This window comes from Rhagoletis zephyria, unplaced genomic scaffold, assembly GCF_001687245.7.
Source record: "Rhagoletis zephyria isolate East Lansing unplaced genomic scaffold, Rhagoletis_zephyria_1.1 Rzeph_scaffold_00018, whole genome shotgun sequence".
In the NCBI taxonomy this organism is placed as follows: Eukaryota; Metazoa; Arthropoda; class Insecta; order Diptera; family Tephritidae; genus Rhagoletis; species Rhagoletis zephyria.
This window is the reverse complement of record NW_016157102.1, coordinates 957,584-972,713: the sequence shown is the minus strand read 5'-3', so window position 1 is coordinate 972,713 and position 15,130 is coordinate 957,584. Positions and strand designations below refer to the sequence as shown.

General features: G+C 31.2%; 1 protein-coding gene across 1 annotated transcript in view; it reads right to left on the bottom strand.

Annotated features, from left to right (window-relative positions):
• Positions 1 to 6,189: 6,189 nt before the first annotated feature.
• The window catches only part of LOC108361089 (neural/ectodermal development factor IMP-L2-like), a 22,606-nt gene continuing 13,665 nt past the window's right edge, over positions 6,190 to 15,130 (bottom strand). The window contains exon 3 of the mRNA XM_017613625.1: positions 6,190 to 6,386. Within this exon, the coding sequence (XP_017469114.1) occupies positions 6,190 to 6,386 (197 nt within the window). The remainder of the gene's footprint in view (positions 6,387 to 15,130) is intronic.

Sequence of the window (15,130 nt, the reverse complement as noted above, 5' to 3'; positions counted from 1 at the left end):
TTATGATATGATGAGCAAACAATTTCTGAAAATATCGCACCAATATTGTTTCACGTAAGTCTTATCTTTAAATTATAACTTTTACAAGATCTCATTATTATCTATGACCAATAAATTAACGCATTGTTTGTAGGCATTTTATTTGTTCAAGAGCGCTGACACATTATAACCTTCGTAACGTAAGTATAGCATTTTTTGGTGCAAAGTAAAAGCGATTTGACTACATACGTACATATGTACCCTTGTGGTCAGCTGATTAAGTCAAGTGACACTTTGACTCGTTTTGGTATTTGTCTTTTGTTTATTTAATGTTTATATTTTATTTTATTTAGCACTTTACCTAACCAGCGCCACATAAATCCACATTTCAATTTTCGTACAAAAGTTATGAAAATTCAAGAAACTTAAACATTTGCACCCGAACATTCTAAACTTGTTATTCAGAATTTTTAGAAAAATTTTTGGTATGCAGTTTTAAGTGCAAATTTCAAGACGCTAGAAAATCGCGCCGATTTTTCATAATTTTTTGGCTGACGTTGTTGTGCATTTTCTGCAATATAAAATATGCTCGACAATTTCGTTTGTATGGGAGAAAATGCCTAGCACCATCAGCAAAAAAAAAATGATTAAAAATCAACGCGATTTTCTAGCGTCTTAAANTAAGTCAAAGTGTCACTTGACTTAGTCAGCTGACCACAAGTGTACAAGAAATCTGCTCTCCAACGGGAAGAAATACATTTGAAGTCTTAACATTTTACATTGTTCAACTCTACAAATTTTTGTTCGTTTAATCAGTTATTTACGGGGTAGGTCAGGCGTTTACTATGAATCCACATCAAGCAATGTTCAGTAGTAAAAGCTTATATTAATAGAAAGACTTTTTCACTGAAATTTATGACGTTTTCTTTTCTACCGAAAAATTTTGCCTTCTCAGTCACTCTTCGCACAAACACTAAGGAGTAGGCAATGAAAATGCAAAATTTTTTGTAGAAAATAAAATTCCATTAGTCAGATCAAATCATCAAATTTTTATTTCTGGTCGGAAACCTTACAGTTATCTTAGTATTGAATTCCCAAACCAGCGTAATGTTGTGAATGCTCGCTTCTGTGTCAACTTTTATTCCTTTAGGCCGGTCACTGTTCAACACTGTAACCATTTAAGACGAAATTTGAAACTTTGTACGAAAATTAGGAAAATTCGACAAAGTTTCATCAAATTGTTGAGCTTTTTAATTAGATTTCTTAGACTAATTCTGAGTATGGGCTATAAAACTGCATACTTCAATTCTAAAAAAACTGATAAAAAGGTTTCAAAATTTGTCGAATTTTTATAAATGTTGCACAAAGTTTGAAATTTTGATGTACATGGCTCTGTTTAGTTAGTGAGCTATATTTTCGCAAAAAAAAGAATACACATTTTTTAAACAAAGAAAAATAGCCAAAACTTGCTAAAATGTCTCTTCCCTAATTATATTCTCGGCACCGTATGTACATATCAATTTTCAGGGTTGCTTCGGGTTGCCGTCGACTGGCAAAAATTGAGCACAAGTTTTTTTGGATCAGCCAATTTTTGTCGACTGCGACCCGACCGGTTGTATGCAGAGATCAAAAATATGATTTATTTTCGAAAATTCAAATCAAAAAGTCACACGGAAAGAATTTATATTTAAATATACAGTCATGTGAAAATTAATAGGAACACAACATTTTGACCAGTTTAGGCTATTTTTCCATTGTTTATTTACTGTTTATTATTTTGTTAGAGAATTACAGCAACATCAAATTATTAAACATAAACGCTTTAAATTTTTTTTAACATTTTTCGAAAAAGTCAACAATTAGTCGTTATTTTTTACCTGTATTTTATCAATAAAAAAAAAAACAATTAAAATTTTACTTTTATTTAATCGATCAAAAATAAATAATACAATTTTATTAATTTTTTCCGATCGAAAATAAAAGTTAAAAGTTAAGTTAGAAACGTTGCTACGTATAAACAAGATATTTTGTACAATGATAAGCCAATAAACAATGCAATAAAACAATATGAAGATCGATAGTAACTGTTATTTTTTAACGAAAAAATAAACGTTAAATGTTAACTGTTATTTAAAAAATAAAATAGAAGTCAAAAGCTAATTCTTATTCATAGTAAAAAAAATTTAAGTCAACTTGTAATTGTTATATTTGACCGAAAAAATAAACGTCAGATCTTAAAAGCGGATTCATTGTGATTGTTGTTGTGCTTCTCTCTTTGCAAGAAAAAGTTCGGAACTAGAACGTTGATCCGCCTTAACTCTTAATTTTTATACGAACACATATCGCTGAAAAAATTACGATTCTTTATCGACTTTTTTTTGACAAAAGCATAACAGTTACGGTCACTGGTTGAATTGCCATTTACACGCGCCGATTATTTTTGAAGGACACAAATCGACTAGAAGATCGGCACGTGAAAAAGGCAGCTTAAAATGCAGCTTAAACTGGCTGCATTTACATAAAATTGCATACATATTACTCACTGCTTCATTTATGTATGTAAATATGTAAATACAAACATACTTATTTATTTACTTTTCGCATATAATATATGTATGTAAATATATTCTTTCATATCTTACAGGTTAAAGCCAGTGTTTGACATTCCACTGCATATTCCAATACAAACAGTTGTGGTTACACCTGGCAACACACACATACTTGCACCACTGCGGGACGGGCGGTTAGCGGTGATTGCTGTACAAATGCCGGCCGGCAACAGTAAAAAGCATTCCGTACTCAACGTTTAGTAAAATGCAAAATCAACAGAAACGAGTTGAAAAAAAAAATGAAGTGAGAAAAATTAAGTTAACAAACGAAACGAGGACTCGGCACGACTGTAGATCATAGAACAGCTACAAATTGCCGGTAAGAGTCAGCGATGGGGGAAGAAACGACGAGGCAAAAGCTCCAAAAGATAGAGAGAAAAATGAACTTAAATAAATATAGAGAGAGACGAATGTATTTACACAAACATTAGCATTAGTGTGCTCAAAGCACACAGAGCAGGTAATGTGTTTGGCAAACTAATGAGCTGAGCAGCTCTGCTGGACTTGAGGAGTTTCTTCGATGATAAAAAAAGCATTTGTACGATACATATATATATATATATATATATATATGCAAATTTATGAACAGCATGAGCAATCAGTTGTTGTAATGTGCTCCAGCAGCTACATAATTCAAATAACAGTTGATTATTCCAATTGTATACAGGAGGCACCGTAGGATATCAGCTAAAAAATAGGATTCATAGCAAAACAATCACGCAAAATAGCAGCAAATATTTATACAAAGTATGTAATAATAGAACTTTAATGAAATATGAAATTCATGTGACACAGGCACAATAACATTATACCTAAAGCTCACACACACACACACACACAGCTTGCGCGCCTAAAAGGCCGCTATATTTATTATGAAAGTTAGAAAAAAAACTGTAGCTGTGCTTGTTGAAATGCGAAATTTACGCAGCAGGATAATTTATTTGGTGTTCATATTTGTATGTATGTATGTATGTATTTTTTCGTTGTTTTTTTTTCGTAGTGTCGACATCAAGTGCATTGAATACCGCCAACGCAAGTAGATTAATTGAATTGTTGCCAATTATTTGTTTTCGTCTGCATGTATTTTAATTTTGTTTGTGTGATTAGAGATTATTATTGTCCAATTAAGCACATTTCTATTTATGTATTTGTAAAGTCTTGGTACTTTTCAGAAATTAAATCTACTAATTTTGTACTAATTCTGCAGAATTTGCATTACAGTTTAACTAGTAAGCCTACTCAACAGTTTATATTGTAAACCAAAAATGTGTACACTGTCTGAGAAGGTCGAAAATGTGTGCGAAAAATGTTTATATGTATACATACTTATAGTCGGTTTCACCAGCAATTTAAATGGAAAATGGTTTCTGATTTTCTGTCAATTTCCATATAAAATTCAAAAAATTAAAATAATTTTTCACTTAAATTGACTTCATGAAATTTGCTGTTAATGCAACAATTATTGAGAGAATATTCATTAATTTTTGCCTCACGGCAAATCCCAAGAGTTCCAAAAATAGCTCGATTATCCAAGGCCTTCAGCCGCGTTTAGGTATTATAACCCTTACTAAGTAGAATTCTCAATTCTGTGTTGCCGGAAAAGAGCGGCGGAAGTATTTTTGCGCCGAAAAAAATTTTATAGAAAATTTGTTTTTCATTTCTTGAGAGTGGTTTTATATAGTTTTTTTTTTTTTTGTATTTCATGAGAACTGGAAAATATGCTTTAGACTGAAAAGTAACATAATTATAAGAGGTGTCATAACCCCGAGAAAAAAATTGGCTTTCTGTCACTGTATAAGGAGTGACATAATTCCTAATTTTAAAATTTGAGTTATGCCACTTGGGGTTATGTCATAGTACCGTCAAACGTGCGGGAAAATTTTCAAACGTTTTTTCTGCCGGACAGCATCTTAAGCTTTTCACATTCTCATATTTTTCTCTGTTCTTTTTTAAGAAAATGCACAGAGTAATTTTTTTAAATATTCATAATATTTTCCCAGTAAAATTTTTTTTATAAAAAACTTTGCATGCTCTAACCAAGTTTAAAACTTTATACAAAATTCAAAAAAATTCAACAGATTTTTTAATGAAAATGTTTACATCATTTTTAAATGCCCAAATTTTTTTTTTGTTTTTAATTGTTCATGGTCTAACCAAAACTACATACATAAATCAAAGTTTAAAATTTTACACAAAATTCAAAAAATTCAACAAACTTTTTAATGGAAATTTTTAGAAAATTTTTAGTTGCCCACTTTTAAGACCGCTAAAACTTTATTATATTCAAATTAAAATAACAGGCGGCTAAAAAACGAAGTTTTTATTAATTTTTAACTACCAACCGACCGGTAGGTATAGTCCAACCACTTTTGCTTGGAAAAGCCCATAAACGGAAACTCGTGTCATTATTAGATATTATTTACTTAGTCCTGCTGAAATCTTTGAAGCATAGTATCCAGTTCTCAAGAAAATCAAAAAAAAAAATAAATAAATCATATAAAATACGCTCAAATTATTAAAAAGTAATTTTCTTATTTCAAAATTCCTTATATCAGTATGCAGTTCACAAGAAATTTCTTATATTTTTCTTGAGAACTAGACTTTAAGCTTAAGCATGTAAACCTTTTTTACTAAATGATTCTTAATCCGCCATCCGTCGAAAAACATTCCAAATACCTAGTAAATAGATCGTAAAATATTCGTAAACTCTAAACTAAATTTTGAACTGTTTTTTTTTTATGCAAAACGGGAAAGATACCCATAGTTTTCATTCCAATATGGCAATTCATAGGTAAAGATAGTTGGCAGCCCTAGATGAGGCTACAGATAATAGAAGTGAATGCATAGTCGCTAAAGCTCTAAAGCAGTGGTTCCCCCAAACTTATTTTTCTCGTAGACCCCTTTCAAAACTTAACTGGTTCGGGTGCTCACTTCTAACATATTCCCAAAGCTAATCAAAAAATGTGAAGGTTACAAAACTAAATTCAGAGTGGCAAAAATATAATTAAAATATTTTCTTGTGTTCTATTTATTAAAATAATGTGATTACACACTAGTAAGTTTCAAAAAACAGAGCTCGTAAAGCCACGAACAAACTATCTCGCTCTGAGGAGTTGTATTTTTTAAGAGCACCAAATAAACTCCTCACATGTTCGGCTCACTCATGAATTGGCATGTCATGTATTTGTCAAATAGTTTATTTGTGTTGCTGGCAGCAGTTTTATTTTTATCGCTCCGAGTTTTAAAGTGATGCGAAAAGTATTCGTCACTCGCATTTTTGAAACACAAAACTTGAAAGAACAAAACTGCAAAGCTTTTTATGCCAAACTTCAAATTCAGAGACTGACAAAAAAGAAAACACCGAATCTAGATAAATCGATGATAAACAAACAAGTAAGCAAGAAGCTCAAGAAGTGTTCTACCGTCTCATCCTCTTCAAACCAGGATGGGCAAATGGAGTTGTCATTTACGCGTATCACAGTCAGGTGTTTGTGCCACTTGAAGTGAGCAGCCAGCAGTCCCGTTTTCTCAGTGAGAGGAAAAAACTAGATAGAGCATCTGAGACAGCAGGCAACATGAGTTTGGCCCACCTGCATCCACTCTAGGGCTCCCAGTCATTGCTGAGCAAAATATCCACCCAGTTTATGATTGTGGCTTCGATGGTCAAAGTGGGGAGTGCTATAACTGGTTGCGGATCGAGGAATGCCTGGTCTAAGTCATCTCTGGCCAAAGGGTCAGATGTCACATTTCCAGGCACCCCCGTGTTGCCCGGCATCCAGAGTAAAGCAAGCTCGCTATCTTTACCAACATAATTTAGCCGAGACTTGCATTGCCGAACTAGTTTGGAAGTACTTAGAGGGCTGGCCAATGCCTTAAGGGCAGCCTGGCTGTACCTGTAGACACGTAAACTCCTTCCCCTCCACCTATTTTCCACCACGTGGTCTATCGCTTTGAGGATTGGAAATAGTTCAGCCTGGAAGACGGAAGCATATTCCCCAAGAGAAAAAGTGAAACTTATCTTCATTAGCTTCGAAAAATACTCCAGATCCTGACCATGAGTGAGTTTTGGAGCTGGAATTAAACCAGCATTCCCCTTCAGGGAACTCTCTCTCTCTCTCTCTCTTCAACAAAGGTAATGGTGGCGTGCTATCCTGTAGCATTAAAAAGACACAAGTGCTGAAATATCTGCCGGCGGCAATTTCCGCATCGCCTCACTCAGTGCTATACCAACATCCGTTTCGTTTTAGTCTTCAGATGGCCTTTAAGGCTTCCCCACGTATGATGACACAAAGTGACAGTAAATTCACTAGTGCGTCAAGAGCACTATACACCACTCTAAAAAATTAAGGTTAAATAAATAGGCTATCAAGCAACCATTTTGGTTGAGTCTCCCGTGGACCACTTTGGGAATCACTGCTCTAAAGAATTTCAACGAAAACGAGACGTTGGTGAAGAGACTGGCGAAGTCATATGATGCTTTATTGGCTTAAGAATCGCTGATCAAGCAAATCCCACGTCTTTTAGTTCCAGGTTTGAATAAGGCTGACAAAATCCCTGGTATTTCTTCTCGTACCGAATATACGATGGCCAAAATTGAAGAAGTTAAGTCAGTACACAAAACTGGGTTGCAAACATACACATAACTCCAGTTGCTGCAAGGAAAAGAGTTGTATTTCCTTTAACAGTTTTAAGTGATGCATTTTTTTATACTTACAGGAGGAAATATTCTCTAATAATAAGCATGGTTCTGTTAACATTTCCTAAAAAAATCTCTGGAAAGGGGCAAAGGCTCACATGATAAAATCAAAATTTTCAAAAAGTCGGGTCAAAGGGTATTGGCGCTTAAAAAGGGTCAAATTTCCCTACACAACGGGGGGAAACGGCAACACTGGCTGTAGGCCACGTTAACATGAAGCTTGAAGAGCTAGTGTGGAACATCCACCAGTATCAATTTCTTAGTATCTCGTTTAAATGTGTGTTCGTTGCACATCAAGTATTTTATAGATCCTCCACAACGCATATATTAAAGTTATTATCAATTTATTTTGATAAAAAAAATTACTAACTTTACTATGTTCCAAAAAATTAATTAATGGCAATTTTTACTAATGCTGTCACAAAATTGTTAGCCGTGTTGGCGCGCTCCTTTGCAGGTCGTTTTCAAAAAATGAGTCCTGATATCTTAAAAAAAATTATCAAATTTTTTCTTTATAATAGTCATAATTTTTCTGAGTCACTGTAGTACTTATGTGAAATTATTTAAGTCAACGTACGAAATTTCGTCTTTCACAAATTTTAAAGACCGGCTCTCCAAATTTTGCGGGCAATTGTCAAGCTACAACACATCCAAATTTATGTATGTTCAGATGTACTAGATACATATGTACAGCTGCGAGCAATAAAATTTTTATTTTTTTTTAATAATTTTATTTAAAATATACTTCGATCTAAAACTTAAGCCACATAAATAAAGGTTTCAAATCTTGCAAAAGGTTCAAAAAAATTTTTAAATTTTCTAAAAAATTCCGAATAAAATGTTTGAGAGTTTGATGAACATTTTTTTTTTCATTTGATTATTTTTTGTGAACTTTGTGCAAGCTTTGAAACTTTTACTTATATGATTTCTGTTATAGATCAAACTGCATTTTAAATGAAAATCATTAAAAATAAAAAATAAACATAAGTTGCAGAGAATATCATTTTGAGCTTTGCTACTATTTTATTGCTCGCAGCTGTATGCGCATACCGACTATGACGCCGATGGTTCAAATTGAATGAAAAAAGCTTCGCATAGCAACAGCCCTAAGCTGGAATGGCATGATCATCCATGGCAACAACTTGCAGCCCAAACGTCACTCGATTATGAGTATTTGTATATTTGTTGGGAAGTTTGTACATAGTATGTACTACATATGTACATATGTATTGTGTATATTGTGCACACAGTGGCATGCAGATAAAACTTTAATTTCACAACGTTGAATTTTTCAACGAACAAATAGTTGTAGTATAATGAAAATAAGAAAGTGTGCCACCAATCCCAGAGACATTCATATGTATGCATGCATGTGTGCAGATTCGGGTGGTCCAAAATTAGTAAAGTCGGAATTTTAATGCTCTCACCCCCTAGGATTGTTCTATATCGAAAATGGTATACCCCTATTTTCTTATTTTGAATTCAAAAAATACTCAGGAGGTCGCTCAAAGTTTTCCGTGTATTTTATATGGCAAAAAAAAACACCTTTTCGTGGAAATGGTATGGAATTCTTAAAAAACAAAATTTTTCGCTCGGAAAATTCTGCTTCTCTTCAGGAGACTTCCCATAACAATACCCAATTGTTTATTTAACAAGTTTTTAATACTAAAGATTTTTTATTAATGTTCCCATTGCATTTTCTGGCATTTTCTAGTGGTTTTGGCGGACCTATAAATTATAGTTGCGATGAAAAAATGGGTTAATAAATAATTGGGTGATATTATTGAGAATCTCCTGCAGATAAATAGAGTTTTCCGGTCCAAAAATATTGATTTTCAAGAATTCTATACCATTTCTACGAAAAGTATTTTTTCCCTATATAAAATACATGGAACACTTTGAGCGCTTTGAGCGACCTCCAAATATTTTTTGATTTCAAAATAAAAAAATAGGTATATTTTTTCGCTATAGAACAATCCTAGAGGGTGAGAGCATAAAAATTCCGACGCATTCATTTTTGGACCACCCTAGTGCACATATGAAATAAAATTAAGTTATTTTGACTGAGTTGCAATAGGTTAAGCTGCGGTTACTATGCATACACACAGTAAAAGTTTATGATGGTAAGCTTTTAAATAGCAGGAACGCGAACCGGGTTTGAACCGCTTTTTTTCTACTAATTAACCAAACCGAAATTTTCCAGAATTGTGTGGATATTTTTTCCTAACCGAACGAAACCACTTTTTATAAAGGCTTTATATTCGCTTCGAAAAATTTTTCTCAAGCAAATTTTGCCCAGTTTTTATTTTTTGTTTTTGCTACATAGGGTAATACCATGCTTGTTTACCAGCTTATGTACATTTTTTTGTACTACGTATGCAATAGGCAACAAGGAAATAAGGAGCCAAGTTAAGGTATAAAGATATTGTTATTCTCTTCTCTTCAGCGAAAGAGTGGGCAAAAATTTTCTTACAAATTACGGTTCAACCATTTATATTCATTGATAAAATTTATACATGTGTATTTATATAAGATACATAAACAAGTAAATTTTAATCAATAAACAAAACTGACTTCAATTTTTATATAAAAATGTATCCTTTTTGAAATCGTTTAAAAATTATTTGAATTTATTTGGGTATGCTTTTTTTAAAGAAAGCGCATATGTAAGTTTTAAAACGGAGGAAAATTCAACTTCCCTTTTTATGGTTATTGAGAAAATCGAAGTAGATAGTGGGTTAAGCGGAGTAGCGTAGTAAATTTATATTTTTTTTTTTAATATTCGCATTGTTTTTCATTGTAATTTTGTTTCGTTAATTTTACACAAAAATATAGTTCATATTCTAACAAAAACCATATATATTAAATTTTCAAAAAATTTTAGAAACATTTTGAGTATGCAGTTTCAGTGCTGCCGTTTTCTATTTTTTTCGGAGTAGTAAAAAACGTATCATTTGGGGAGTATTTTGACATTTTAAAGAGTGTGCCCCATATGTTTGTATAAATCTTCCAACTTAACTTAAGGCAAATTATAAGTTTAAAAGAAATAGGTGGCGTTATTGCTACAGAGTATACCGAGGTGGAATATTTTGAAGGCAGAGATGTAGATGTGCTTCTCAATGCCCAAGGACAGAATGCTATCACATTTCTGAGAAAATTCTACAACGTTGATTTTGTTGGGACTTGTCTTGTCTTGTCTTGTCGAAGATGAGACGGCAGGCTACTTTTTGTGCTTCGGCCCCACCTTCGTAGGAAAGTATAAGTGTGACCTAAGTGCTGATTCCTGCACGCGTTGTTGCCTTAGTTCGGACCAATAAAAGAGCTTTTCCTCCAAGAGTTAAAAGCGCAAGAGTTTTATACCCGATAAAAGTTCATTACTGCAGTCATAAGTTTTAAAAAATTCTGTAATGTGGCTTAAGAAGATTGATCACAAAGTGAGCTCTCGATGAAAGGAAAAGTTCATCGCAAATATTTGCAAGCAAGTGCTCTGGCAGCGTTTAATACGATATATTTTGAGCTACTTTAAATAAATATTATTAAAAAAGTCCACTATCTCGCAAAATAGTAGTAGAATCGGTCTTTGGGTAGTACGGGAGTATAAATGACAAAATAGTAGTAAAATACTACTACCGCAGTACTTTCAGCAGTACTCTGCAGTTTTGTAGCTCATTCAAATTCATTATAATAAAGTGCAAGTATCAAGTCGATAAAAATGACCGTTAATTTTTGAGATTTTTTCGCATTTTGTTCCAACACTCGTGAGTAGGTAGGGAAATTCTGAAAAATCCACGGTACTTTATAGACACTTAAAAGGTGGACTTTGTTATACTAAAATTGAATAATATACAAAACTGCATACGCAATTGTATAAAAATGCTGAATCAAATTTTTGAAATTTTTATAAATTTTTTTTTTTAGATTTATAAACTCTTTACAAATCTTAAAAATTAAATTAAATTATTTAGTTTTGGTTAGAGTCTATATTTTCTTAAAAATTAACGAAAAAAATTATTATAAAAAAAATTGCAAACGTTCTTAAATAAATCACTGTACGAATAATTATCTTGAACACTGTATGTGCATGAATACATACATACATACTTAAGTAAATTTGTAGTTACATAACAAAGCATGCAAAAGCGTATTACAACGTAACGTTTAGAGTATGCAGTATTTACCATAGGTATTATATTGAATTTATGTTATTTATTATATTATATGTATGTAAAGTCTACATTGCAATTTAGCAACAAATAAATAATATTTATTACATGTTGTCTGTAGTGACGTGTGTATTTGCATAACGTAATGTAATCGAGCGTTTATTGAAATTCTAAATACATATTGTATTAAAATAGGCATGCAAGTGAAATGTTAACGACATATCGCACACGATCTTCAAAAGTGATACAACTCAAAATTTGGCATTTTTGATATAATACACTGAAAATGTCCGCAGCGCTTTTATATTTACCTTTCAGCAAAAGTTGGATAAAATTTTTGTTATAATTTGTTGAAAAACCCTAAGGTAAAGTCTCACTTGCCCATATGATTGGCATGTTTTCTGACAAACGGGTTATTTTGAGTTATGACACCTTTGAAGATCGTGTGTGAAAATGAATAGGGACACGGCATTTTTACCAGTTTTTCCATTATTTGTTTACTGTTTATAATTTTTTATAGAAATACAGCTCACTGTCTAACAAAGCTCACATAAGTCCAAATTTCAAACTTTGTAGAAAAATTAGAAAAATTCAACAAAATTTAACAATAGCAAAAATTTTTTATTAAGATTTTCTAAAAAAAAAATCCAGTACGCAGTTTTATAGCCCATTAAACTCTAGCTTAAGAAAGTAAAAGTTTCAAGTAGCTATAAATTCGAGCTGATTTTTGATAATTTTTTTTTTTGCTGACGGTGTCCATACATAGTGTGTTCAACAATTTGTTTTTTTTGTATGGAAGAAAATAATAACACTATCCGCCAAAAACAATATCAAAAATCAAAATTTTTAGCTACTTGAAACTTGTACTTTCTTAAGCTAGAATTTGATGGGCTATAAAACTGCATACTTAGATTTTTTTTAGAAAATCTTAATAAAAAGTTTTTTTTTGGACTTATGTGGTTTTTGTTAGACAATGAGCTGTATTTTTATAAAAAAAAAAATAAGAAACAAAGTGGTTGTGTCGCTATTAATTTTTGATATGACTACATATGCTATTTATATACATATACTTAGTACATAAAACAATAAATACTAAGTGCATAGCGTTTTTGAATTATAAAAACTCGAATGTTTTATAAATACATACATATGCTTTAGAATATTGTATGTATGTATGTATATAATTGTAAATGGCCATTTAAATATTTCGCATTTGTTTCGCACTTGTATGCCTAGACCAAATTAATTAATTGTAATAAATATTTAGTAAATATACATACACACATACATAGATTTATTAGAAAAAATACTTAAGTAAGTAATACACCTTTATGTAAATATGATGTATGTACGTGGGATACATATTAGCTATTTAAGAATGTATTGAAAGGAGAAAAAATGTACCATTTAAAGTGTCAAAGCAAAGAAATGTATTGAATTTGAATCCATTGAATTGTATTGCTTTGGATTGTATTTTTTAAATAATGATTATGAATGTATTGTATATCGAATGGATATAATTTATAAAAGCGCAACAGCCGAGAAAATAAATAAACATATTTAAACAGAAATGAATACAACAAAATTTTATTATTTATTCTTATGCTTTCGATATTTGGATATGATGATAATGTAAGTACCAGGTACACATGAAATTTGATTTTAAGGTCGAAATGAAAAAGTCGCGAAATGAATCTCCGAAAAAGTTCCGAACTATCTATATTAACGAGCAGTGTTGCTAAAACAGCTGATTATGTTCGTTTTCTTCTTGTACTAGTTTTTAAATAAAAAAATAAATAAATAAAAAATAGGTTCGTTCAGAAATCGATCAGTAAGTTTTCCAGTTGGAAGTAGTGACGGTACCGGCAGGCAAAACCAGTAATCTCTCAAGCAGTAGCTACTTCTAAATTCGAATCGATAGTTTCTACATATTTTAGACATACAGTCAAGTGAAATGTTTATTAATATTATATAAAAATACACCTCATTATCTAAAAAAAATAAAAAATATGAGTTCAAATTTCAAACTTTGTAGAAAAATTCAACTAAATTTTACAAAAAAATTTTTATTAAGATTTATTATTATTTTTTTTTATGTGAGTTGAAAAAAAACTTGTTATAAAAAATCAATTCGATTTCTTATTAGCCACCTAAAACTTGCACTTTCTTGAGCTAGAATTTAATGGGCTACTACTTTATTATACTCACTTATAATATACCGTTAATAAAAACTTTATCATTGTTGTAAAATTTTGTTCAATTTTTCTAATTTTTCTACAAAGTTTGAAATTTGAACTTGTATGGTTTTTGTTAGATAATGACATGCATTTTTATAAAAAAGCGTTAAACTATAACCAAACAAAAGAAAAATAGTCAAAACTGGTCAAATTGTCGCGTCTCTTTTATTTTTCACATGACTGTTGCACTTTGATCCCAGAAGTATTTATTAAACAAAAACGGCTTTAGAGACATCTTGACTCCAGCGACACCTATAGGACCAATTTTAAGAAAGCGTATTTCTATTTACATATGTACAGTATCGGTCATATCTATAGCATGCCATTTCAAAATGATATTGTGTGCTACTTATGTTTCTTTATTTATTTTTAAGAATTTTCAATTAAAATATAGTTCATTCTCAGACAAACCCCATATAAACCCAAGTTTAACAATTTGTAGGAAACTACAAAAAAGTGCAACAAATTTTCATCTAAATTTCAAACTTTTTTCTCGGAAGTGTTAGAATTTTTTCGAGTACACAGTTTTTAGGCTCTTCTGTTTTAGTCTGTTAATGTACAAGTTACATAATTTTAAAGCAGTTACTGAAGACTTTTATCTATAAAAGTCATCAATACAAATCAATCACTAACTTTTATTATTAAAATCATACTTATAAGGCTTAGTAAACTTTGGTTCTTAACTGCGAAAAATTATAATTACTGTTATACGTATGACTTAAAAATAAAACTGATTTTTATTAATGGCGTTTATAAATAAAAAAAGTCTTCAAAAACTGTTATCTAAGACATAACATAAAAATCAAAAATTGGTTTACTTAAATATTACTTAGATAAAAATTAAAAATAATTGTTATTTTGGATTTATAACATAAAATCAAAAATAATTGCTATTTTTTTAAATTTTTCATAATAAAAATTCAAATAAAAATTTATTTTTCAAGTTTGATTCTCGGTGAAAAAAGGAATCGATTGGTATGTTTCACTTAGTTGTGGAACATTTCCTTCATAGTGAATTTTTCAATGACAGTTTTCATCAATAACTGTTATGTTTCAAGGATTCTATACCATTTCTACGAAAGAATGTTTTTCTCATATCAAATACATGGGAAACCGCATGGGTTTTAAGACTGTTCTAAATAAATTTGTTTTTAAAAACAAAATAATACGGGTATTCTTTTCGTCCATTTAGAAAAATCCTAGGGGATAAGAACTTAACATTTTAAACTTTTTCCCCGCATGTATTTTTGGATTACCTTAATGTACATACATATAAAATGTTTGCTTACATTTTTCGTGTTTTCTTCATTAACTTGTTGTTTCGTAACCGTTTTGTGTTATGTTAAAAAACCTCCTCCTCTCTTATTTTCTTTTCTCTCACCCCGTCCCCACTCACTCACCCTACCTCCCACCGCATCCATCCTTCTCACTTTTCTTCCACCATCT